The 27,552-nt window shown below is 37.0% G+C and overlaps 1 protein-coding gene across 12 annotated transcripts in view; it reads left to right on the plus strand.

Annotated features, from left to right (window-relative positions):
- Positions 1-27,552, plus strand: part of MCTP1 (multiple C2 and transmembrane domain containing 1) — a 441,268-nt gene that overhangs the window by 240,547 nt on the left and 173,169 nt on the right. For 6 of the 12 annotated variants that reach the window (XM_059694087.1, XM_059694091.1, XM_059694090.1 and 3 more), the window contains 5 exons: positions 127-204; positions 5,200-5,370; positions 7,918-8,048; positions 19,330-19,516; positions 24,399-24,492. In XM_059694087.1, coding sequence (XP_059550070.1) covers positions 127-204; positions 5,200-5,370; positions 7,918-8,048; positions 19,330-19,516; positions 24,399-24,492 — 661 coding nt within the window. The remainder of the gene's footprint in view (positions 1-126; positions 205-5,199; positions 5,371-7,917; positions 8,049-19,329; positions 19,517-24,398; positions 24,493-27,552) is intronic. The other 6 variants (XM_059694089.1, XM_059694093.1, XM_059694092.1 and 3 more) reach the window with 1 other exon arrangement.

Here is a 27,552-nt window from a genome sequence, read left to right on the forward strand (position 1 = left end):
GAAGCAAATAAATATTTTTTTTCAAATAACGTTTTTTGAAGAGTAATGCTAACCTCTGATTGAGGCGAGGTGTTGCTAGGGGCACCAAGCTTTCCCGTACAGCTCTGACCGTTCATTTCCATCCAGACGTGCGGCAGGCCTGCGTTCCCTGTCCTGGGCTTCTGCAGAGCAGAGCTTCAGAGTGCTTATTACCAAAACGCACAAGTAAGTTCCACCATTCCGTTTATGTATTTATTTTCTGAGTTTGCATGAGCTGTGAATTCTCATGCCCAGCTTACTATTCTGAAAACCCACTCCCTATCCTCACCTCTTCTATGCATATAATTAGGAATTAAAATCGTGTATTTCTTTTTAAGGAATAATATACATAAACTAATATTCTCTTTAAAATGCCAACTCACTGATTCTAAAATCCTACTAAAGGTAAATGTCATTGACTCAGACTTTGAAATGTATTTTGTTGTCTGGCATCCTGATATCCTTTATGAAGTCTCAACTGGGATGAATATTCCCTTTGAGAGAGGATGTCTCACTTCTGTGTGTGGGAGTCACGTGGGTCACATGTTGGAAATATACATGTGACTCTGCTCCACAGAAACTGATTCTCATCCAGGAGGATCAGACCCTCTGATTTCAACAAATTGCCCACTAAAACTTGGGGACCACTGCTTTAAAAATCTAAAGATTATTTCTACCTTTTGCAGAGCTGGTTCTTTGCTTTGAAGCTAGGTTGGTCTTCCATTTTATTTTTTCTCCTCTTTTCTTTCCCTCCTCAAATAGAATTCTATTTCAACAAGGGCATAGTTGAAAACAGTATCTTAAGTAACTACTAGTAAGTACCAACTGTAATATGTTAATTTTATTGAGGGACATGTATTTGTTTAATGCTCCTTGCCCTTTAGCTGCTCAAAAAGTAATTTTCAGTTGACTGGTCAATATTTCAATTAATATGTATTATATTGATGTATTTTATGAGGGGAAAAAACATTAACAAAGGAAGGAAATAATAAACTTCACCTAGTTTTTCAATAGGTCCCTACTTCTCTCGGTAAACCCTCCACATGTCTAGATCAATATGCTTTCCTAACCAGTAAATTTAGAAGCAGGACTAAAGAAGGTCTTTAATTAGCATGCATCATATCCATGCCAGTGAGTGGATAATTTTATAATCATAGTGATTAATTATAGTTATGAGAACACAGGAGAAGGCCAGTGTGCATACACCTTAGAACTTCTAACACAGCAGTTCTCACACTGAGCATGGGTCAGAACCTCCTGCAGGTGCAGCCAGAATGTGGGCCCCACCCCAGAGCTTTGGATTCAGTTGGCCTGAGATGGGACTAAAGAATCTGAATTTCTAACAAGTTTCCAAGTGACACTGATGCCATTGGTCAATGGACTACTCTTGGAGAACTGCTATACAGGGGAAGGAACCTGAACAGCGCAGCAAGTAGACTCAGAGGTACCTTGGAGACCGAGTGGTTCTCAAAGGTTTTTCTTTCTTTAGTTTTGGAATTCCACTTGTCCCCACCCATTTGATGAGCTTTCCAAAACTTCAACTAAAAAATATAAGTAAAAGTAATAAATTGCTATCTTAAGCAGGTTAAATCTTTGTTTATGGAATATATTTTTTTCTATGCAGGCCCCTCAACACATACACACACCCTCCCCAACCACCATTACCCCTAACACACACAGAATTGCTCTCTTAGTACGCTTGGGGCCATGGAGTATAGTCTGGAAAACCATAGATAAGAAAACATGCCAAGTTACATAGTCAGAAATTGCTAGAAAGATGCATGTGTATATGTATTTTAAGCACTTACCTTTTTACTGTTGGTAGTCTAACTTTATCTCTTCCCCCATACCTTATAATTTTATTTCAAGTTCTTCCACTTAGACTACCTATCTGTTTCATGTCTATGCAGTTAATTAAATCATAGCTACATTAATGGAGTTTCTTTTTAAAAGAATACCATTTAAACAAAGAAAGTTGAAGAAGGAAAAATCACTTTTAAAAATGATACCTGATCAGTGTGTCTTTGGAGCACCACCCCTATTTGCTCTTTAAACCTTTTACAGAGATCAAGTTAATCTCCACATTCAGTAGCCCTGTTTTTGTATAGAAATATTCTCTCTACACCTCCCTCTTAGCTCCCCAAGTCGTTTTGGAAATGTTCTTCCAGGTTATAGAAAAGCATTTTGTAACAATGAATGAGAGTAGGTAAAGCCTTCATTAAGTTCATCTTATTTCTGTGAAAACATGAAGAATCCCATGGAAAGTATTCTTTGTCCTTCCACTCCATGTCAAGTTCTTGTCCTCATGTGAAAAATGGGAGGAGGAGCGTGTGAATAAGGGTTTCAGACATGGTACCATTCAAGAACCTAACTTAGCCTTGCTGACTGCAGATGCTGTGTAATCTACTCTTATTTTACTGAGTGTTATGTATGGCTTCTGCTTCTAGAGTGCATAGAAAATGTCATTAAATATATTCATCAGCTGGAATATTGTAAGTATGAATACATGTGCTTATATAATAATGCTGTATAAGGTGATTTCATGTATCAGCCATGTAGGAAAATCTAGCCTGGAATTTCAAATATATTTAACTCATTAAACTGGGGGGGGGGGTGATCTTTTAGCAACCTTATACTTAAATGATTACTTTTAAACCAGGAGAGAGTCTCTGCCCTAAAGACAAATATTGGGAGAGGCTCAGGAATAAAGGTCCGAAATGCTGGGTTCTAGTCACATATCCTCTATTTATTAGCCAAACCACTTATTTCTGGGAAAGCATGAAGGTTCCCATGGAAAGCATTATTTGTCCTTTCCACCCATAAGTCAACTTCTTGTACATCTAATTCCTCACCAGTAAATTGGGAATAGCAGTCCTTGCCTTCCTGCTTCATAGGATTTTAGTGGAAACTACAGGACACAATGTACACATATGCACTTTTAAATTCTAAAGCTCTCTATAAATAGGTAGTTTTTAATTCCTTGGTCTTCGCTAAGATAATTATTTCTTCTTGCTTGTCAAAAAATGCGTTTTCTTCTTTCCTTCTTTGTCACTCTTATTTTTTAACAAAAGTTTCAGACTCAAAGTTTAGAATCCTATCTTTAAAGTCCACTGTCAGAGGCGGTCTCAACTGTAGTGGAAGGGGAACGGTGAATAGACAGACAGATGCTGAAATTTATTGCTGCATTATATAATAACTAGAGGCCCAGTGCACAAAATTTGTGCATGGGTAAGGTCCAGGTCTGGCTGGCAATCAGGGCCAATTGGGGCCTTCCTGCTGCTGGCCAGGGTTTCCTTTGCTCTGCGCCACCCCCTGGTGGTCAGCACATGTCATAGCAAGCGATTGAACTCCTGGTCTCCTGGTCAAACTCCCGAGGGGACACTTTGCATATTAGCCATGTGTAGATAGATAGATAGATAGATAGATAGATAGATAGATAGATAGATAGAAATATAGATAATGAGTATGAAATTTAGAACTAAAACAACCCCAAAAGCCTGAAGATCGCTTGGTGCAATTAATTCTAAACAATTATATTAATCTGAGAAATCCCTGATTCAAAGACAATCCAATGTGTAAAACAGATGGGAGCAGTGGGGCTCTAGGTGAAATGGGCATGGAGTCCTGTGGAAGTTACAGGTGCCCCATGAACCTGTGTTGCACTTCAGAACGCAGTGGAACACTGCTCTTGGATCTCACAGAGGTGAGGAATGTGGAGGCCAAGGTCCATGTTGCTATCAATAAGGCGGAACCATGAAGCAATGTTGTTCAAAATTTGCTGATCACCAAGGTAGGGAAGTATATAATGTGCTTTAGAAAGCTCTCCACTGAAATGTTCAAATATTAAAAGTATTACCTTTTAAAGAATGTAGTTTTCATTTTCCTAATAAAAGCCCCTGAAATGCATGACTTTTGATGATGACAGATAAAAATGTCTGGCATTACTATGATGTAAAATAAAAATAGTAATTCAAAGTGGAAGGGGGAGTTATACAAAATAGGCTTTAATATTATAATGTTACATAGAAGGAATTGGGACAAAAAATGGAGCTAATCCATAATTTAGAAGTGGAATAATATGAAGTTGAGAGGAAAGTTGAATTTTTTCATGAAATGACGATGAGTGAAGAAAACATACTTGACAATATGAAACAAATAGCAGTCTCTGTGTTTCTGAATCCAGAATGTAAAGATTATAAAATATAGCCACTTTTTCTGGTTTCTTTTATGAGCTATTTAATTCAAAGAGAACAGATAGTCATCTTTAGTAGACTTGTTAATTTTCATAATTTCAGCTTTGGTTCACTGACTTGAATATTGTGACTCAGAATTGAGGATAATAAAAAACATTAAAGAAAATATTTAAATACTAGAATGAGAAATAAACATACCATACCTGCCAATATAAGTCACATGTGTAATTTTTAAAATTTGTATTGCAAGTTTCAAATATAGGCAAGACATTTTGTGTGGATATATTGATTTTGTCTTTTATTGTACCTTAAATACTTCTTTAGTGAGCTGAAACTCTTTTTTTTTTTTGAATATTAATTTTTTAATTACTGGGGGAACCAGAGGACAGCCTAACCATAGCGGTCAAGCTCCGAGCTGAAACTCTTAATATGGCAATAAAGACTTTTAAAAGTGACTGGAACTTACAACTAACCTTACAACTTAAAACCACCTGTAAAATCCATTTGCAACATGAAAAAAAAGATATTAAAAATCCATACATAATTAAAAATTAATATCACAGTGTGGATAATATTATATTTCATATTTATATTTATTTTATGCTAATCTTGACACAGGCATATTTGATACATGTAAATGTTCTCTGGTATTCTTGAAGTACCTACAGCTTGTAATATAAGGAGCTGAAAAACTAGACTTTATTTTGAGCACTCACCATTTTTACATAACCTTAAATTTATCATGAGATGATAATATAGTATTAATAATTGCATAATTAATAATTAATCCATAAATAATTTTTATTTAAAATTTATAACTGCCTCATTTTTATTTTTGAAAAATTGTTACAACATTGGAAATGGTAATGCCAAATGAGGTGTTCTGGTATAAAACACTATAAGCTAACTCTCTTTGGAAACGGTAATGCCAAATGAGATACTTTGGTTTAAAACACAATAAGCTAACTCTCTTTTCTTTTGCCAAAAGTTTCAGACCCAAAGTTTACGTCTGTCAGATGTACACAGAAAATCGCATCTTTGGCGAGGAATAGTCAGTATCACGTTGATTGAGGGGCGAGACCTCAAGGCCATGGATTCCAATGGGTTGAGTGACCCCTACGTGAAGTTCCGGCTTGGGCATCAGAAGTATAAGAGCAAGGTGACATGTCTCTTTGTGTTCCTGGCGATATTTGGAAAGCAGTGGTTAGTTAATAGCTATGCTTTGGAAGATGAAAACTTTAAAAAAATGCTTCACAGAACTTCTTTGAACGTCATGTCAGCAAAGAAGACCAGTAATTGTATTGCATCTCTTACTTTATGTGCTGTGGGACCTTGGGTAAACTACTTAACTTCACTCTGAATTTCTTCATTTATCACACAGGAATAAACGTAGGAACTATCTTTCAAAAAAAGAAGGCTGCAACAAACCTAAGTCAATGCCTGGCACATAAAGTGTTCAAAGAGTATTGGCTGCTCTTATTATTGCAACAAGTATTAGTATCAGTGCTACAAATGCATCATTTTATGTGCCATTACAATCTGTGCAGATTACTCTGAGTCATTTTATTCAAACTGATTTTCACCAGTGCAAGTTGAAAGTTGTTTTAAAATTTATTTAGAAAACAAAGAGTCAAAATTCCCTCTGTGGCTACTAGCAGTGAGAAATGGCCATCACTTTGCCTCTTCATGCCCTAATTTCCCCATCTGTAAACATGAGAATTAAAATAGTGCCTACTTAATAAAGTTATTGTGACGAATGAATGAATATGTTACACATGTAAAGGGCTTGGAACACTGCCTTACCCATAATAAATAATAAGTGGAAGTAACAGGAGGAAGAGGAAGAATAGCATCAGTAGTAATAAGTATATTGTGTAATACCCATTATATTAGTAGTAACAATATATTAAATAACCATATTGTTATATTAATGAGAGGAGTAATGATAATTAGCAAAGTCGTAGTTATGCTTGGGGCACATGTCTTATCTGTGTTGTATTCCATTACAACCTCTTTAATGACCAGCTCTATAGACATCAGCTTCATAGACAGCTTGGGACAATTGATCACATCCATCTCGTATTAAAAATCGCATTCTGCCTCCAGGGGAATGTCTTGGCCTTGACATCACTGTTTTCAGGAAGTTTTGATAGACAGCCTACCTCGGTTCCTTCTGGCCCAGGAAGTTTCATCAGTAGTTAGAGATATCACAGAGCTTACTTGTCTGAGGTAGTGAAAACTGCTAGCGCCCTGATCAGTTACCTGACTGAGTGCCCCCATGGAAGGGGAGGGCGTCATTTCTGACCTGAAGGAAACCAGATAGGAAGGGCAATCCTAAAAACGAAAACTGAAAATTTAGGCACTTTATGGCCAAATAAGTAAGATAGACCACTCCCCAAAATATCATAGGCATTCATCCGAGCCCAGTTATGAGTCACTTGAATTATCATAGCATCCACCCAGTGCCATCTTTTTTTCTGCTATGGGCTTAATCACATGTTTTAAAGAAACTACTGATTCCAAAAATAGGTATCTATGGCCACATCTGTCTTGTCCTTTATCAATTAACATCATTTCCATGTTCTGGTAGGCTTCAAACATTACTTATTTTTATAGTTCTGCTCTTTAAGTATGAAATATGAAACCAGGCTATGGACACATGTCGCTCTTTGCTCTTTCTTCCCACGATCTATTGCTGGTTAATTTCAGATGATGAACTTTAAAAATTGTGATTCATTTGCATTACCTTTGCACATAACATACTTCATTGCTTTCAGAGTCTTCACATCGGAAGATCTGTCTCCCATACATTAAAAAGAAAAAAAGCCAACACATGCCCTCCTGCTAAAATGAAAGAACAGGGAAACAAATGTGAATGTTGTTTAACCCAATGGGGAATGGAGTTTTACATCAGTATGGGTCACTTGATTCATTGATTCCACCCAATGTCTTATCTGAATACATGAAGTTACAAAATTGCACTTCAGATAAGATATCTTTCTTGTATGTGCAACATGGAGATTATATACACACATATTCATATTAACTCACAAACATTTCTGGCATATTGTTTTGGGGAAAGAGATCTGAAGCTCTAATCAAAGACTTGAGCTACAGTCTAGATAACTAAAACATAATGACCCAGGATGGGTCACTTGGTCTCCAGGTCTCAGTTTTTCCATATATAAAATGGAGATGATACATCAATGCTCTAATTCTAAGATATAAGTTTACCTGGCCACCCCAAAGCTACTTGTTTTTCCTCCTGTTCCCATAGAACTTTATTTTGTTTAATGTATTCAGCTCAAGAATCCCCATGTGTAGGGAAGTAAGAAAATAAAAGAAACCCTGGGAATCGTCAATCTTTGTGTATTCGCTGGTTGTGTAAAATAAATGCTAGTGTCGGAGTGAGCTATTTCACTTATAGACTGTGTTTTTGCCTTTTCTATGTAATACATACCTCTCAACTGTTATTCATGATGATGAGGGGGTGACTTCGGTTCTCAAGACACATCCTTCAGGGTCCTTTCAGACAATATGCAATAAAGATGCTAATGATTCATTTTCAGTATTTCTGGAAGCTTTTGTCAAATCTCACACTTACATGCTTTTCTAGACAGTACCTAAAGTTTGATTTAATGTCTCAAGTTACATTGTATTAAAGACTGATATGGGTGAAACAATAATTACTGTTTTGGTTTTGCAGATTATGCCCAAAACTTTAAATCCTCAGTGGAGAGAACAATTTGATTTTCATCTCTATGAAGAAAGAGGTGGAATTATCGATATCACTGCATGGGACAAGGATGCTGGGAAAAGAGATGATTTTATTGGCAGGTTTGAGCAATTTGATATTTTTGGTTCACCCTAAGGGGGGAGAATTTTGTTAAAATAACATTTGCTTTAATTCCTGTTATTGTAAATGATCCTGACTATTTTGAAAGAAGGGATCTTACCATAGTAAGGCTGTGCTTGGGTGAACTGAAAACTAGGTTTGAAAACTGACCAGTAGGTGGCAGTTTTGACCAGTTGATGGACAGGCGATCCAAACTTGATATCCAGGAATTTTCTCCAGATGTCAGAAACATTGTGCATAAAAGTTATGGGAGTTGAGAAAGAGGAATCTCACTTGATATAAGATACTTAAAGGGACAAAGAGCATATTCATAGTCTGTAAAGTGATCTGAGATTATATTACTTTTCATAAAGCATATTGTGACCATAAAATGCATTGTTTCCTAAAAGTCCCTACAAGGCAAAGAGTCTTTATAATCTCCTGCAAGTTCATAAATTGGTAGAGTTCCCAAGTTTTAGTGAAGGAAGCATTAAGTGGGGCAGATCCCCGTTAATCTGATAACGCGGTGAAGAAAGGACTATTCTGAGGCTCACATGACATTTCTGCACAAAGACAGAGTCACTTTGAACACCTGCTTGGTTACATGAATTGTTTTCTCACCTTCAAAGCATATTTTTATATTTCTTGATAGTTTTATATGTGTCTTTATAGCAAAACACTGAAACCTGCCAATACTGAAATAAAGGATGCTGTACAGAAGAGTCTGTTAGTTAAGGAAATTCTTTCCTCATTGTAGTTCACATGATTCCAAGTCTGTAAACATACAGCCTGAAGAACTGCATGCATACTAATAAACAGAATTTTATGCTAGAAAAGCAAAAACAGAATCCAAACCAACATATCTCTATCTATCTATCTATCTATCTATCTATCTATCTATCTATCTATCTATCTATCTATGTTATTCTGATCTATATTGTTTCCTTCACGGGATTTTAAAGTGAGAGGTCAAAGATTAGCTTTCATTAACCTTTAAAATTTAGCTTATATGATGAAATGAGAAAAACACCACTGTAACCAAATAGTATGTTACATTTCAATCCTTTTGAAAGGGCAGGCCTTTGTTGCATTTTTTTCCCTCTAGTGAAACACTATTCTCTGTTTTTTCTTGAGGTTTATCTTGTTCTCTAGATAACTACCAGTTTAAATAGCAGTATACAGTTGTTAATATTAAATACATTTTATTATAATTATGTGTCTATATTTGTCTCCCTCAATACACTGTGAGCTTTTTCAAGTAGATATTATCTAGATTTTCCTTGAATAGTTAATTTATTTTCATTATTTGTAACAACCTTAGCTATATTTAGTGACCAAAAGATAACTGGAGTCCAGTGGGCGTGGCTCAGTTGTTGAGCATTGACCTGTGAACCAGGAAGTCATGGTTCAATTCCCAGTCAGGGCACATGCCCAGGTTGTGGGCTGATCCCCAGTGTGGGGCATGCAGGAGGCAGCCAATCAATGAGTCTCTCTCATCATTGATATTTCTCTCTCCCTCTCCCTTCTTCTCTGAAATCAATGGAAAATATATATTTAAAAAATAAAGATAATTAGAATGACTGTCACATGCAACTTGCTATCTTAATCTTATTACTTTTATTCCACAGAACATTAGTAAAATCATTTAACTCCTTTTCCCGGTAATTCATGATGCTCTTCATGGGCTGGCTCTATGACCCCTCTCCCCTGAACTTCTGCTATCCTGTTCCTTGCTCTCTTTGAGCTGTGCTAGCCTCTTTGCTATTTATCAAGCACACTGAACACTCTCTCACCTCAGGACTCTTCCCTCGTCTGTAAGACTCTGCAGGTGTCCACCTGCCATGTTTCTTTCCCTCCTTTAGGTCTGTGCACAAATGTCATGTCAGGGAGGCATCCATACCAAATCTATTTAAACTTGAAACCCCTTTTCCTAAATATTCCCTCTCCCCTATCCTGCTTTGTTTTCTCAATTGAAGAATCACCACTTGACATACTGTGCATTTTTTAATTTATGTTATCTTTTATTTCCCATCACTAGAATGTATGCTCTATGTGGGTTTTGTTCCATGAGGATTTTGAGTGTTTTGTCCAATATGGCATCTTTGATGCCTAGAAAAGTATTTGGCACATAATAGGTACTCAGTAAACAGTTGTCAAACTTTAATGTAAATACCTGAAGCTTGATTTAATACTCAAAATTATGGTTCTTCCCTCTCTAAATAAATACTCAATTTGATACCAGATATTAATGAAACGGCAGTTAGAGCAACATGCCTTAGTGGAAGGTACAATTATACTTTATACTTCAGTATAATTGAGGAAAGATATTTGAATATAAAAGGGGAGAATTGATAAGTTAAAATGTGAAAGTGCCTGAGTAATTTTTATACTTAAAAAGTACTGAATTGTTTTTTGAAGGAAAAAAAAGGTAGCCTATACCTTTATCAAGTTACATATATCATAGATGTTATGCTATCTAGGCAGTTAATGCCCTCTGGTTGTTAAATTTTGTGCAAAAAATAAATTCACCATTTAAATAATAATAATGTTTTACAACCTAAAGGGCACCATTACACCATCAGCTCAACATTAGGCAATAATGAAGGTGGTTCATACAACAATTTTCCAGATGCACAAAGTGAGGCAGCTGGAGGTTTAAAGGTTGCCTAGTTATTTTGAAACTGGATGATCTGAGACTCAAATCCAGGACTCCTGACTCTAAAGGCCATGCTCCTTTCACCTTGGTTTTATATTCAGAATGTTCTGAAGCACTTAAGTGCTCAATAAAATGCCGAGTAGTCAGTAAACCAGCTTGGGTTGTGTACATCATACTGTAAGTTTAAACAGCAAATTCTGCCTGTCACTGAACTACAGATGTCAAATGAAGGTGAAATAATGTTAATCTGCAGGTAATTATTTAACTTTCTGATCACCTGCATTTTGGCAGGCAAGACGGACTGCCACCTTTACGATAATCAGCTAATAAATCCTCACGATTGTTGCACTTTTATGCAGAGCAGTAATCTGAACAAATTGGCTGCTGACAGCTGTGGTAAATTGCCAAGAATGAGTGCTGTCAGAAACAAGTTGTTTTTATGAACATGCAGAATAAGAAATCCCGTGCCAAGCAATTTTATCCAGTTGGAGTTATTTGTGATCCAATATAGCAAGATTTATAGCATTACTTATTAGTGTGCAAAATATTTATTTATCTGTAAACTGGCATTGATTTGGGGTACATTTATTTTAGGTTGGTGAATTGCTACTGACTTTATTTGTTGCATTGTTATCAGGGCTGGGGCTGCCCATGACAACCAAGATGTAAGCTTGAGTAGAGAGCGCTATGTCAACAACATTTTTATTAATGATATAGGGTAAGAAAAACTTCTTCCAAATGGGCAACTTGTGGGTGAAAAACAAATGCTTTGAAATTCTACAATCATAAAACGAAATCTGTACCTGAGCACTTCATGCTGAGAGAGAGAAATGTGGGGTGTGCAGGTGCACTCACTGGTGTATTCATGTGTAGGGCGGCAAATGAGGAAAACAGCACTTGATTGGATATTAACCAAATTAATGTTTTCCGAAAGTTGAAGGTCAATGCATTTGAACATTAAGCATTCTATAGATTCTGATTTGCAATGTTTCTTATTTGTGATACCAGTACTACAATAATTCTTTTACTTCCCATGTAAAAAAGAGCAGGAGCAGTCCTGATGCATTATTCATCTGAAAGCACATAGATAGATCATCAGAAAGTTCTATACTGAAGAGAGTGCTTTTACAAAATCATAATGTTTCACCATTTTTCTTACTAGGGATTGAGTACAATATTTCATTAGGAAGATAGACAATATTTAAGTAAAGAATGGAGTGTGTCATTGATGTTCCTCTTGGTTTTTCAAAAACTCAACCTAAACCAAATATATTAAGATTTTAATCTATTTGCTTTTGTGGCTTACTATTTTTCCTTCAAGATTTTCTTAGAAAGTTTATACTCACTGCAATATTTCTTATACAATGGGCAAAGTTTCCAAAGTGTATATTAAATAGTTTGTCTTTGAGTCACTGAATGGGAAATTTCACAAGCTTACAGAAGAATGCTCTGATAAAGTAATGCCCCTAAAAGATGATTGAATGGTGACAACCTCTGACAGGAGAAAGGTAACAGCATTAGCATTTTATAGTGCCAGAGATGGCATAAAAACTGCATAATTGTGAAACTTGAAACATTTTTAACTGTAACATATTGAATTCTTTATAATGCAAAATTCCAGGGAATTAGGTATTGTATTGATTTCTAAGATTTTATAACATATCATGTATTATTACTTTCACTAATATAAAATACAGGGTGTCCCAAAAATGTATTTACTCATTAACATCTGATAGCTCAATTTTGAAATGTATTTTAATACATACTGCCTTTATGATTATTCACAAAGTATGTGTTTACATCTTGGGGGACACCCCATAGTTCCCATATATTAAGGAATCTCAAAAAAGCTTCATAGTACTATTATTAAATTTGGTCAAAATTATATAAAATATGTTTTTAAAAAATAACCCCCACCAAAGAAATTCAATGAAGTCTTGTGTTTTTATTCTGAAGGCTTTGTTTTTATTTTTATTTTTTATTTTATTTTATTTTATTTTATTTTATTTTTTTAAAAATACATTTTATTGATTTTTTACAGAGAGGAAGGGAGAGAGATAGAGAGTTAGAAACATCGATGAGAGAGAAACATCAATCAGCTGCCTCCTGCACATCCTACTGGGGATGTGCCCGCAACCCAGGTACATGCCCTTGACCGGAATCGAACCCGGGACCTTTCAGTCCGCAGGCCTACACTCTATCCACTGAGCCAAACCAGTTTCGGCTGAAGGCTTTGTTTTTAAATGTCTTGCTAATCATGATGGCTTCATAATATCATTAGCTAATACTTGGAGGCACAACATCCCCATAGTAGTTCATTGTCAATGAGAGTAGAGGAACATTTCTATTGCTAATATTCTTCTGGATAACTTTGACTTGTCTTGGCTGAATTCCTGTTAGACCTGATGGTAGCACCTTCGGTGTGTAAGTCGGAAGGTGGCTGACAGGGAGCTCTGCTGGAAGCGTCAGCTCTGCATATTCTTGTTTATCATTCTGTTCACTTGTGCTTGTTCAGTTAGCACTCTCTTCTATCCACGGTTTACTCACTGGGATCTTTTAAAGCAAGTGGTGTCCATCTTGTGAAGATTAGTTCAGTTACATGTAGATTACATAATCTGTAAATCCACTTGCCAGGGCATATGTGAACTGCAATTTAGTGAAAGCAAGTTAGCAAGTGAAGGGCCACTGTCAACCCCTCCAGGTTATGCAGCTCCTAATTTCCCCTCAAAATACTTGCAGGCCATACACAACATATCAGATATGTGGGCCACCTGTGTTAATGCATGTGTAAAATATTTATGAAATTTGATTCCTCTCCTATTTTTAAATTACTTAAAAATACAAATAGGTCTAACATTTATGTCCTCTGTTAATGGAGAGGAGCGGTTGCTAGTAGGGATGAATTTCTTGCGGTATCCTAGGAAAAAGAATTTTTCTGAGATTCACACCAAAGGATGGGATATAATAGAACGCTTTAGTTCTGTGGATCAAACACCTGAGTTCCCAAGGTTTCATTTCCATCAGCCCTACCAGGAAGAAGTCCCATGTTGCCTTTAGCAAGGCTAAAAACAGAATTTCCCGTCCTTGTTTGCACAGTCCAATACAGCATCAGGCTAGCTTGATTTGTGTTTGCCCGCTGCAATCCATCGGTCCATTGTATGTGGGGTCTGCAAGTTCACATGGCTATGAAGGAAACATGGGCGAATGCAAGGAAGCCAAGAGCGAGCCAAGAGCACAGAGTCATGAGCCGCAAGAGCAACAAGAGAGCAACAAGAAAGAGAATTTCTTTGTTCAGGAGATTATGTATTCCCAACTTTTCATGTGCTTGTAGTGGCCATGCCCATTCTGGCCAATGATCTTTGTTCCCACATGTGACTGACAGACAAGTAGCTTCCCTGTGTCACTCCAACTTTACTGGGCATGTGTCTTCCTTTTGTTGGATCCCTTCTCACAGTGTTTTGCTGGGAATAGGCCAGGGGTTCCCTGGGGAGTGCTAAGTTGCAGCTTCCTGGGGAATCAGCCCAAAGGATATGCCTATAAGGTCTGGCTTCCCCCTTTGCTCCTTTCCTATTATTAGTAACTAGCTAATTAAACAGTATCACCTGCACCCCAGTGGTCTCACACATGTAATTAGCACCCAAGTTGCGCAAGACTATTTTATCTGATAGGAGTATCATTGGCCACTAGCTCAGGTATGGCAGATAAAATGGCAGGGGAGGGAAAAGGTGATAGAAACACTGAAATTTCTCTCTTTGAACTCGTAGGGGAATATGTCCCCAAATAAATATTCCTTCCATGTGGCTAGATAAATGCATAGAGTTGTGTTTTTGTTTTTTTAAAGTGCAAAGAACTTTAAGCTTTCCTATGGGAGACAGGAAATGTAGTTTGATTTCTTGCTATCACTTAATCTCTCTGAGTCTCAATTTCCCCATTTATGATTACAGTAGCTCTGGGATCTTCAGTTTTGACTTTGTTTCAATTCTCCTATTGATTGATTGATTGGTAAGTTGGGTTCAGTACAGATAGTAAGATTTGTAATTTTTCAATATCAAACTAATAAGGCATATGTGATAAAACTACAAACTCTGTGGTAGTTCTGAAAATTGAGATGTGAGAAACTAGAAGGCTTACAAAAAACTGATTCCCGAAACCTAACAAAGACCTGACAACTCAAATACTTAATAAATAGCGAGTAAATGAATGAGTGAGTGAAATAAGTGTTGGAAAGAAATTTTTCTAGGAAGACAATATAGGAGTGGTAAAGTGGGCACATTAAATGCCAGTTCCACTCTGCCACTCTGCCCTGGGTAAATTTTAGCCTCTACAGTGTCACCTCCTTGTGTGTAAGTACTTTAATACATACAGAGCACCAACTATGTTCCAGGTACTGTGCTAGGTGCCTACCCTCAACGTGTGTCAGGATATTGACAAGGAAAGACAACTGCAGGTTATTTAAATGAGAATTAGTAAAAATTAGTGAAGCAAAGATAGAGCGGTTGTCTTGTTCAAACACAAAGAAACAGTTGAGCCCTAGCATGGATGGTGAAAGAATTACAAGCTGTCTGGAATGGTTTAAGGAGTGAGTCAGCAAGTGACACTCAAGCTGAGGGCAGGCTGTGGAGGGCACCGTTACCTTGCTCAGGATATTTCACAAGAGGTGGGAAGCCACGGGGAGGACAGGGGCAGGTTTGCATGTTAGACATCTGTAACTAAGGGGACTGAATGGTACCAATGGTTTTTGCCTAGCCCATGTCCCCTAGAAACAGAGCTTGAGGCAATGATTAAGTGCTGATACTTTATTGGGAGGTACAGTCCCAGCCGCAGAGTGAGAGAGAGAAGACGTGAGGCAGGGAAGACTGGGAAGCAATGTAAGGTGATATGTTCCTGGGCTGGCCACTGTTTCCCGGGTTTCAGAGACACCGCTGACTGCTCAGCAGGGGCACCTACTTGGCCACATGTGGAGAGGCAATGTGGAGAATTTCACTTAAAATTGCACCAGAGGATTACTCCTGAGCACAGTTTTTAGATGAATAGGAGATATGCATAACCTCAACTAGCAAAAAGAACCTTGAAGTCATTAATACTCTCTTGTCCAATGTATTTGTATAAATAGACATTTTCTGCATCAGACTGATTAAAGTCAAAATTCTGAAACATTAAATATAGGACAGGACCTGAGACTATTTCTATGAGTACACTCAACATGGAAAATTTAGTTGTAGCAGAAAAGCATAATCCTCCCTATAAATTATAATGCTAATTTAAATATTATTGGTTTCAGAGTTTTAAAAATTCAATTTGTAAATTTTTCTTATTTTATTATCTTACTAGAGGCCCAGTGCATGAATTTTCATGCACCGGAGGGGGCTGACCCTCAGCCCAGCCTACTCCCTCTCACAGTCCGGAAGCCCTCAAAAGCAGGAGGTGACACCCCTATCACACCTCTGCTGCTGCTGCTGCCAGCAGTGCAAGCCTAGGCCAGCCCTGGTTACCTGAGCCTTGGCTGGCCCTGAGCAGATGGGCAGCCGCCATCCGAGGCTTGCCTGCTCCTTGGGCTGGCCCTGGGTGACTGGGGGGGTGATGGGACTGGGGGACTCCAGAGGCAGGTGCTTGGAGCGGCCGGACCCGCCTGGAGGCGGGCTCGGCCGTGCTGTGTGCCTGCCACCCCGGCGGGGCTGAGGGGACTGGGTGCCACCATCTTGTGGCTGTGGGCACCGCTGTCTTTGAGGGTGTGGCAATCAATTAGCATATTCCCTCTTTATTGGCTGTGGACGCCACCATCTTTGTGAAGGTGTGATGGTCAATTAGCATATTCCCTCTTTATTAGATAGGATAAGAGCAATAATTTACAGCTTTCTTCCCTAGTGTATATATATTTAAAGCATAAAAATTACATAATTCCATACTTTAAAATTGAGATAATTGTTCTGTCTAAAATGAATAGAGTTTAAGAACCACTGCAAACAGCACACACTTCCTCCTGGGGTGCATGATTACTTAATGACAGACTGGTCAAGAAAAAAGAAAAAGAAAAAGAAAAGCCTAGATCTTGGATTCCAGAGTCCCAAGTTCAGGTCTTGGTTCTGCTAATAACGACTATGACTTCTCTGGCCCTCAGTTTTTCATTGGTAAATTCAGGAGATTTCAAGGACCACAAATCTTTATGTCTATTTGAACCAGGAACAGAATTAAGTGAAGTAGGCCAGTTATAAATAATGACAGTATTGGGAACAGTAACTAAGTCAGAGGACATTTACTCTATCTTTAAAATTATTTAACTTCAAAACTTTAATACTACAAGGAAAAATCAACAAATCCCTGGACCTGATTTGGGTCAGATTACCTTTAGAGCACCTTCCCCAACTCTAAAGTATTAAATGCAAAAACTCTACTATAAACAAGGAGTAGCCCAGCATCTATATGACCAATGTGAAATGGGAATAGGCATAGAAGGAAAACCCCCAGAAAGCTTCAATTTGTTTTGTGTCTTATGAGTGATACAGTGTCTCACCAAAGAATAAGGCAACGACAGGACAGGAAAATGGGTGATCAAAGTGAGTGAGAGACCCTTCATGACACCAACTTTATCCAACCAGAAGTACTATCTAAATTGTAATCTCTATTCAATTCTTTAACCCCTAGAGTGCCGGGGATCGCGCTCCTCCTGTCTTTTGCCAAAAGTGCCAGGAGCGCTATTCAAATTTTTTTTTCTACTAGTATTTTATAATACAATCAGCAAACAATATATGTCAAAGATGAAAACAAATGTAGTAAAGGTTTCCTTAAGTTTTTGAATATGTAACTTCATTTACTTGCAATTCATAATTTTTTTCCTAAACTGCTGTAAAATCAGCAAAAATGCCTTGGCAATTTTAGCATAGTTCCTAGGATATTGGTTGGCACTCAAAGGGTTAATATCATATGCCTAATCTGGTCCAAAGATTTATTCACATTCAACAAACTACAGGCTAGGCACTGTACCAGATACTGAAAAGATTTATAGAAAATGATATTGATATTTTTCTTTTATTAGAGAATACATTTGATTGGCTGTTTTTTCCATTGCATTTCTTTTACGCTCAATTTGTTCCAGGTGTCATTGACCAGAACTTAATTGCAATTAAAATGAGAGTATTAGAGCCCTGGCTGGGTAGCTCAGTTGGTTAGAGCATCATCCTGATACACCAGGGTTGTGAGTTTGATCCCTGGTCAGGCACATACAACAATCAACCAATGAATGCATAAATAAGTGGAACTACAAATTGATGTTTCTCTCTCTGTGTGTGTGTGTGTATGTGTGTGTGTGTGTCTTTCTCTCGTCCTCCTTCTCTCTAAAGTCAATAATAAAAAAAATTTTGAATTAGAATATTATATGGCATTTGATATGTCCTTTCATCCTTTAGAGTTTAAAAGACAGCATGAGAGTATATTGAAATGGATGTTGTATTTACAGAAACAATGAGGTTTTTTGACATATATTCTAACTTTAAGAAGCTATTTTTCAGACTTGCCACAGACTCATTTCTTTCTTTCTCCATAGTTACCATTTAGCACACACACATTTTTCTGTCACTGACCAGGGTGTTTCCTTTCTTTCTTTTATTTTTTCCATTTCTTGCATCCATATTCCTCTTCCCCCCAATGGTTTCTAGCCCTGATTATCTCTGCTGTCACAAAAAGAAAAGGTAAATGTCAAACTTTGGATTCAATTCCTAAAATCAGTCATGCTTAAAAAGATGTTTGAGCACAACTGTAAGCTTTGAGGCCCTACTCATAATAGTTTAATTTAAAAGCAAAACAATAAACAAAAATAAAGTGAAGAAAATGAGCAAAAATTTAATTTGTCCCTGATAGCTGAGCATCCTGTTTCTGTTACCACATTGATTCTTGTAATTGGCTATTTCCTGTTTTAAATGCCTTTTATTCATATCTGCCCCTATCTCTCCGTTTACTGGCCTTGTGGTTACCACAGTATCTTTCTCTTCCAAATCAATTGTCCTTTTTATGAAAAGAGCTTGCAAGGTGTTCAGCCCCGAGAGTGGCTTGTGGTCCATGGGCTGCCACGTTATGAAACCTCCCAGGATGGTTCTACTACATAACACTTGATGTTTTCAGAGGATTGGTTTGCTTTTTATTTAGATTTATAAGTGCTCTATGAATAAATTGGCATGGTTTTAAAAATGTAAAACGTATGGCATCACCAGAGTGCATATTCTAATCATTGCTTTATACATTATATTTATAAATGAGGGGGAAAAACACCCATTGGTTTAAAGGTGATACAAAAATTCAGACTCACGGTAGCCTTTCTGTAAGCAAGGCCCCACTGACCTAGGCCATCCAGGCATTGGAAGTCCCTGCCGATTTATGAATATGGTGACAATGGGCAGTAAGTGAATCAGATAAGCATGCTTTTGTATCTTACAGGAAATCAGCAATTAGACACTAAGATAGTCAGGGTCTGAATTTTGCAAAGAAAGCCAGCTGACATGAGGGATGTATTCTTCCAATGGTCCGAATACTATTTCTATTGATTTACTTTTCACATTGCTATGAGCAGCCTGAACTTCCACTGTTTGATGTTGGGGGGGAAAAGCCACTTGCTAATTCAAAACATTTGTGTCCAGGTGCCAGGTCGACCTGTCGGTCCTCAGTAGGGAACAGACGCACAAGTTGGAATTGCAGCTGGAAGAGGGTGAGGGACACCTGGTGCTGCTGGTCACCCTGACAGCCTCGGCCACCGTCAGTATCTCTGACCTCTCTGTCAACTCCCTGGAGGACCAGAAAGAACGGGAGGAAATATTAAAAAGATATGTACGTATGTGACCCTCCCCCCTCGAGGCATGTGTGACCAGTGAGGTTATAAATAATTTACCTGGCGTGACGGAAGTACATCTGAAAAGCTGTCTGACAGATCAGTCAGCAGGCGCAGAAAACTGGGCAAATGCAAATGCCACGCCTATCTTTGCAGACGCACTTGCATTCCCCACCGATGTCTAGACACCAGGTCTTTTCTAGAGCCTCTCCCAGAACAAGGTCTAGATTCTGAGATCCTCCTCAGTGATTCTATCAGGCAGTACAATGACCATGCAGGGAACATCCTATAAAGGAAAGTTAAATTTACACAATATTACTTTAAAATTAATTCATTGACTTTTTGTCATTGCAATCCATATTTCTTTGTCTTTCCAAGTTTGAAATAGAGTCAGTGGCACTTACATTAATGAGTAGCTTGGTAACTAGAGGGTATTCTGAGAAATCATTCTTATTTTCAACTGTTTAGAAAAGCCTCACTTGTTCCTTTACTTTTTTAATTGAATATGAAGGATAATCAAAAGGAAGCCTCCTTACCTTTAAATCAAGTGTAGAGTGAGGGGTTGGAATAGTGAGTCACTAAAATAAGTACCCTCTTCAATTTTCACCAAACCAAAATATTCACAACCAAAGCTGCCTCTTTCCCAGCATCCTCACACTTTCCATTTCCCACCATGTAGTTTTCTTGAATCAACAGAGAGGGGAGCTCTTACTCCACCATTCTCTCAATGGAGGCTCGGAAAGTGAATACCTCAGTACCCATGAAACTGGGGGAAAAGCTTTTCCACTTAAAATGACAAAGCTTGTATTGTACGATGCTGCCAGGTGTTTAGAAGGCTCCTCTAGACACTCAGCTATGAAACCAAGCTCTGACTAACAAAGGACCGCTTAATATTTTTTTTAGATTTTTAAAATATTCCTATTTGCTGACTGACATCCTTTCAATAACTGAATTTAATAAAGATGTACCTTATCAGGCTGTGCAGATAACATGAAGTGCTGGTACTAATGCTCTACAATATTCTTCAAACAGATTAGCAGTCTGTGCACTTCAGCAAATTTATTCTGGCTATCTACACTGAATCAGCTGTCTGCTAATGCTTGTACAACTCATCCTCCAATGGTGTCCTAATAAACAGTTTAATGAAGGTGACTTAGCAAGGCTAAATAGTATATATTTTTCAACTACCTAAGAGCCTAAGGTATTGTGAAGCATCTTCTAATACACAGTTGCAATTATGAAAATTGTTTCACATTTTGGTACCTACCAAAATATAGTCTGCTGTTAGCAGAAGAGACCCTCATGGATTAAAAAAATGTAAAGGAATTAATATATGTGTTAATATAAAATTATTCTAGGTATTATAATACTATATTTCTCAAATTAATATTTGATACTATGCCAAATTTTGGAATAATACTGCAGGCTAGGTAATTAGAAATAATCCAACTATTATTGATTTTTTTTTTCATTTTGCTGGATGGGGTTCCTTAAATTGGTGATTTCCATTCAGAATGTGAATATTTGTTTCCACACCTTTTTTCAAATGTTATTTCAATAAAATGTAAAATATTATGTGGATGTTCCAGCTAATTCTAAGATTATATTCTTCTCATTATATTAAAAAGTGAACCATATTTATACATACTTTTTTTTTAGCCCTAAATTTCAAGCATAGGCCTGTATCTGTCTCTACAGACATACTTGCCAAAAGCCACTGTATGCAATAGCTCATGTGTTATAATTAGGCATAGCAATACAAGGGCAAAGCCCTATATTTTAAGGTTTCAATGTGTTTCCTTTTTATTATATACATTATGAGATGGATGAATGAATGCTGTATCATATCTGAACTATCACTTGTTTTAGAGCAACATATAAAGGAGGTTATTTGGGAAATTATTGATATGTTTTCCTGTGAGAACATGTGCATTTTTGAAAATTTAGGTTAGATTTAAGAATTTGGTTGTGGTAAGGAAGTAAATGAACTGTCCCACTCTCCTATGAAAGAGCCTGCAAAGGCTTTCCATTGCTGTCAGTCAGCGGTTCATTGCAGAGCACTGAAGCCCCACAAATTAAACAGACATTACTGTGTGAGCCATTATTTGATCACCACATTCTGAAAAGATGGCTAATTCCATTTTTTTTCTTTTTCCCCCCTTCTTTTGGGGGGAGGAAAGCAGGGAAGGTCAATAGGGGGCGAGTAGTAATGGGTGGTAGACCAAGAGCGATTGTCTGACCTTTTCAGAACGGGTATGCTGAACCCTTGCTCCCCCTTGTCACAGTTTAAAAACCAGAGGAGCTAGTTTAGAGAAGAAGTTGTTAGCATTCCATTTTTATTATGACATTTCACAGTCATCTGATTTAATGTCCCTTGACCAGATTGTCCACCGTGAGACGATGGGCTTGAAATGTTATTTAGAGCATTGATAAAAGGTGAGCGGTTCTAAGATGACAGCGAGTCATAAGGCTGGTGGTGTGACATTAATTTTCTCCATAACAGAGATGGAATAAGACGTCACGGTGACAAGCTGTCAATCAGCCCTGGCCCCTCAGAGCATCTCGATGCCATAGGATGGGGCATTGCCTCTCCCGTAATAGAGCTGAACTGAGATGCTCTCCCTGACAGCTGCTGCGGCCATAGAGAAAATATATTATACAGCCTTTCATTAAAAAAATAAAGAGGACTCCTCTCCAGAGCATTTCAATCTTTTCCCATCTATTGAGGGCTGAAAGGATTCACAGCAAATCATGCATTCCTCTACTATGGAAATTTCTGGCTTCAGGAGCCATCTAGGTTTTGAAGCCTTCTGAAATAACCATAAATAACAAGGCAGGAATACCTCTTGACGAAGCATTACTTAGAGTTGTAATTTTTTTTAACTGGTATATTTCGGTCTTGGGCTTTTTTGGAATTCTTATCAAACTCAATATGTCACTAGCCTAAACAGCTGAAGTTCACAATAGATGACTGAGCGTCAGCTGATTCAAGGGAATGAAACCCACAAACAGTAATTACCTCTCCAAAAGGGAAGCAGAACACCCGGGCCGGAGCCCCCGAAGCTGTGTCTGTGCAGTGTGGTTAGCGGTACCAAGCGATTCTCAGACACGAGGACTGATGTTTGTTTCAGTCACAGTGGAGCTTGGTTCAAATGGCTTAAGAACAGGAACCTTTTCGGAAAATTCTTCCCCACCGTTAGGACAGGGGGCTGACCTGGCTTACAGCACTCAGTGAGCTCCGAGATAAGAAGCTTCCCGAACCTGATCGTGACCGCATTAGGGAGACGACATGCCTACAAACCTCTGGATTCTAATACTGCTGTCCACAGTTCCCACTTTAGAGCCTTGTTTACAGTAATTTAAATGGGGAGAGAAATACCTTTTTATTGAATACCTATTATCCGGTAGCTTAAACTATTTGGGGAGATAAACAGCCCTTTAAAAACAATAAAAGATTAAGAGCTAATCCTTGGGCTAAACACCTTTTTTTTAAAGTTAGGTTATGAGATTGCACATATATCTGCATTTCCTGCTCTTGATGTGAGGAAGTCATAGCTCCAGTGTAAACAGTGACTGGTCATATGGGACTGATAAAGTTAATATCGCCGTAAGCTTCGCTTCTCAGTATTCTCACATGCTTAATACAGGATGCAAATGTTCTTTGGTAACATTTGAATAGCTAAGTTTAATACAAAAGTATGCTATGTTCCCTGGTCATAAAGCATTTTAAAGATTATGATAAATACCTTTGATTTACTGAGTAGAAATGCTGATCTTGGCATAAGAAAAATGCTATAATTTGTAAATAAACAAATGCATATAAAGTTCTATAGGTTTATTTTACTCGTTAAGTATTTGTGCACATTAGAGCTTTGAATTATTGTATTAGTATCCCTCTTTTAATTCCTTCTAGTACTATACTTATTAAAATACTGCCATTATTAATTTATGAAATTAAATAGGTTTTATCATCTGGGTCTGATTCTATCACAATTTCTCTACTTCTACTTCTGTACATACTACATTCGTAAATAAAACTGCAAATTTAAGAAAAATTACTCGTCACTTTTTAGCTCATTTGTAGTGGTCAATTTTATTTATTTATTTTTATAAATGTGTGATTTAAATTGATTTTAGAGCGAGAGGAAGCGGGAGGGAAAGAGAGAAACATCAACGCTTGCCTCGGGTACCCATAGCAAACCCCAGATACGTGCCCTGACAGGGAATGGGATCACTGGCAAACCTTCAGTGCACAGGACGATACTCAACCCACAGAGCCACATGGTCAGGTCCAGTTTGATTTATTTTTGAGGATTTTATGTCTTCTACCTAAAAGGTTTATAGAATACCTCACCAAGTCTTTTAAATTAAATATAGAAAAGTCTTTCAATAATTTAATCTCCATTTAGCACATGCAATTTCCAATGCTCATTAAGAAGAAAATAGTAGAAAATGTAATTAATTTAAAGTTGACTTTTTTACTCCCAAAGTCTGAAGTAGTATATAACCAACAATTTAAGATTCAGTATTAAGAAGCGTGAGTCTCCAAACCATCATACTCATGAGAAGCTTTGGTAAAGGAGATCAAAGGAAAAAAAAACAGTTATATACTATTTTATAATTTATTGTTCACCAACTACCGATAATTATTTATGGGGAAGAAATGTTGTGGGGTTTAAATGTGTGTGTATGTGTGTGCGTGCCTGTGTATACACACATTCATAATGGTGGAAGGGTAGTCTGTATTGAAGAAATACCAATATCCTTTGAATCACCTAAGCAGCATCCTGAAATCAACCATAAAACTTACTGTTTCCTCAGAACACTCTTTGAGACTGTTTAGGACCTTTCTTTTCTAATACTGATGTTGGGGTCTTTCAGAGCCCATTGCGGATATTTCACAACCTGAAAGATGTGGGATTTCTCCAGGTGAAAGTAATCAGAGCAGAAGGATTAATGGCTGCTGATGTGACAGGTAAGAAATGATGCAATTGCCCTGTTGTGTGTACATATAAATATAGGTGATACAGACTTAGATGTAGATATAAATAGAAGTCAAGCAGCATGCAAGGTCTGTGGCATTTAATGACTGAACTCTTCGGTTTACCTGGTTGGGTTATCAAAGTAGATAATATAAAGTTTCAGTGTTGATCTTACAAAGATTTGCCAGCCACCAATTTTTATATTGCCAGTACATTTTAAAATAAGGGTAATATATTAAAATATAAATAATAAAAAATAAAATAACTTTTGAATTGTTGTCTTCTCCAAAGTTCAGTCAGCATAGGGGGGATTTTTCTTCCAGCTTTTGTCATTTTGGAGTAATGCTGTATCTTCTCTCAGGGGGTATCACCTAAGATGATACCATAGCATCAACACAAGCATGCATAATATTCATTGCATAATTCATTGAAAAGTTTAGATGCATAATACTCAATTACTTGGTATGAACTCTTGGTATTTGGGTTGCTGATCAAATTTCTTAGTTGCCCAAATTCCTTAGCACATTCCAGAGATAATTTTGGATCTAAGCTAAGCATCCACATTGTTCTACATATTTTAAAACAAGAAATATGTCTGTGAAAATGCCAAAATTAGTCTTCTCTCTTAAAGCTTTCTGATTTGGGTATTGCTGTTTCTATAACATATTAATTGGCTAATGGTAATTATTTTATCATATTCCAGAATTAAATCATTATTTTGAATTTGCAGGTATGTGATCATTCATTAGTTGTTTAATTTCACAGGATTTTGGGATGTTTACTAGTATACAATTTCTTAAATTGTCCATCTCAAAACAGATAATAAATAGGACTGATCTAACCAATTTTTATGCAAATTAAACTGTTTTTGAAAGAAAGATACACTTATTTGTGGAAATATGCTTACCATTATATGTTCAGCCAGTTGACCCTAAAATGGTAGCTGACTCATTTGAAGGGGAGAAATGACCCTTCTACTATCTAAAGGCTTGTAAATCCATTACATGATGAGTGGAACCCTTCTTTAGTTCATCAAATCAAAACCTAATTAAAAGATCACATGCCTTAAAACTAAAATAGCAGATTTCTGCTCAAAAACAGCAATATTTAAATAATTTCATATTTGCATACTATCAAGAGACTATTTAATGTGTGATAAAAATTAAAATGTTGAGAGTTTACAGTTTCTTTAAAGAGGTAATTGCCAACTTATTTGTAGGCCAGAAGATAATAACAGTTATCAAAATATTCTTTCAAAATAGGCCTACCTGAAAATAGCAGGAGAGAAGGTAGTTTGTCATCTTTCTGGATTTATGCTGACTTGGCTCCTGGTACTAAATAATTAGTGACTGCTAAGTTTATTCGTTTTCTTTTTTATCTCTGATGTAGTTATAATCAAATTAATCTGGACATGATGATTTCTTTTTTATTATTACTATGCTGCATATATTATTGGAGCTAATAGTCAACGATAGATAGATGATTGGCTAACTACTCGTTTTCTGTTCACTTTGGACATTAACTTGATGACTGGAACAGGAACACAGTATTGCTTTTACCCCAGGGAGGTTTCGCCTAGCCTGCGATTCCCAGGTAGATTCAGGAATTCAGGGCAGTGACATTCTCTCTTGGGAGACACCTTCACTTTCCTTCAGGATTTTCTGTAGGGGAGGGGAGCACCCAGTGTTTGGCTGAAAACGCCTGAAGATAGAGAGAAAAGCCTAGATAATCAGTATCTCAGAGGGCACCTAAGTGATCTGAACTATTACTGAACGTTTATAGCGGGCGCAATAATTTGTTATAGAAAAATTCAAGTCCCATTTACTTTACACGCTCAGCTACCTGCCCATTGCACAGGTTGCATGCAATTATGTAGTTTGTTTTTCCTGGAGAGAAGCTATCATTACTTTCAAAACTCATGAATATGCACACTATGTTAACCCCGTTGGCCCATATGCTACTATGAAGGTTAAAGTACAGTCTTTCAATGCTGAGAAAAATAGATATATTTCTTTCCAATGGTTATAATGTCCTAATATGTAAATGAATGTGAATAACAATAGCCTTCTTCCTAGGGATTCAGTGAGACATAATTTTTATCTGATAAAATAAACCTTAATTTGGGGAGTACTAAATAACAGATTCTTCATTTTCCCCCCACCAGTTTTAGGGATATAAATCTCATGATTTCTCATTCCACACTGACTTTATAATTTAATGTGCTCTGAATTGAACAAGAGAGATGTTGAACTATTCAGGGGCAAGAGGATAATTCAGTCTTTGACCTTGCTCACTCTTGGACCTGTTGTGGTCTTTATGATATTTGTGATGGTGGCAGAAACTGAGGAGTATATATTTACATCAGAAATATCTGAATACAATACCAATTTTTAAAATAATCCTTACTTCTGAAAAGGATAAAGATTTATATACTGATCCTTCCTGGTCTTTATCATTAAGGTTGGGGCACAAATAAGCTTCTTATATACTTCATCTCTTACTTGTTCAAAGAAGTACTTAAAAAATGTGTTGTATATCTTCATGGATAATCATAGTCAGGCTCTATAAGATATTCAGCAACATTTTTTTTTTTAAAAAGGGAATTGATTCAATGGTGCTGTCTTCAGATCCACAAATTAGCATCCATTTAGGAGTATTGTGGATAGAGAGGGGAGATTAAAAATCTCTGATAACTCTCTGTGCTAAGTGAAGAGTATTTTCTGATATAAATGAAGCTATTACTATTAGATGCTCAGTTGGCTTCAGAACTTTTTTTTTAATAGACAAGTTGAACAAGACACACTTATATTTGACCAACTTTGCTGTATTTAAAAAATATTTTTAATGATCCAAATATAAAGTTAAACTTCCATAATTTACACAATAATTTTAAATTACAGTATTTCATCATTTAACATGAACACAGGAAAAAGAGAGGCTATAATCTTTTAAGTAGCCATCAATCTTACCGCACTTCCAAAGAATTTTTCCCTTTCAAAATGTAAAATTTTTCTTTTGTTACAACACATTCATTGAGAAACATTGTGATACTG

The sequence above is a fragment of the Myotis daubentonii genome, chromosome 4 (genome assembly GCF_963259705.1).
Source record: "Myotis daubentonii chromosome 4, mMyoDau2.1, whole genome shotgun sequence".
NCBI classification, from domain to species: domain Eukaryota; kingdom Metazoa; phylum Chordata; class Mammalia; order Chiroptera; family Vespertilionidae; genus Myotis; species Myotis daubentonii.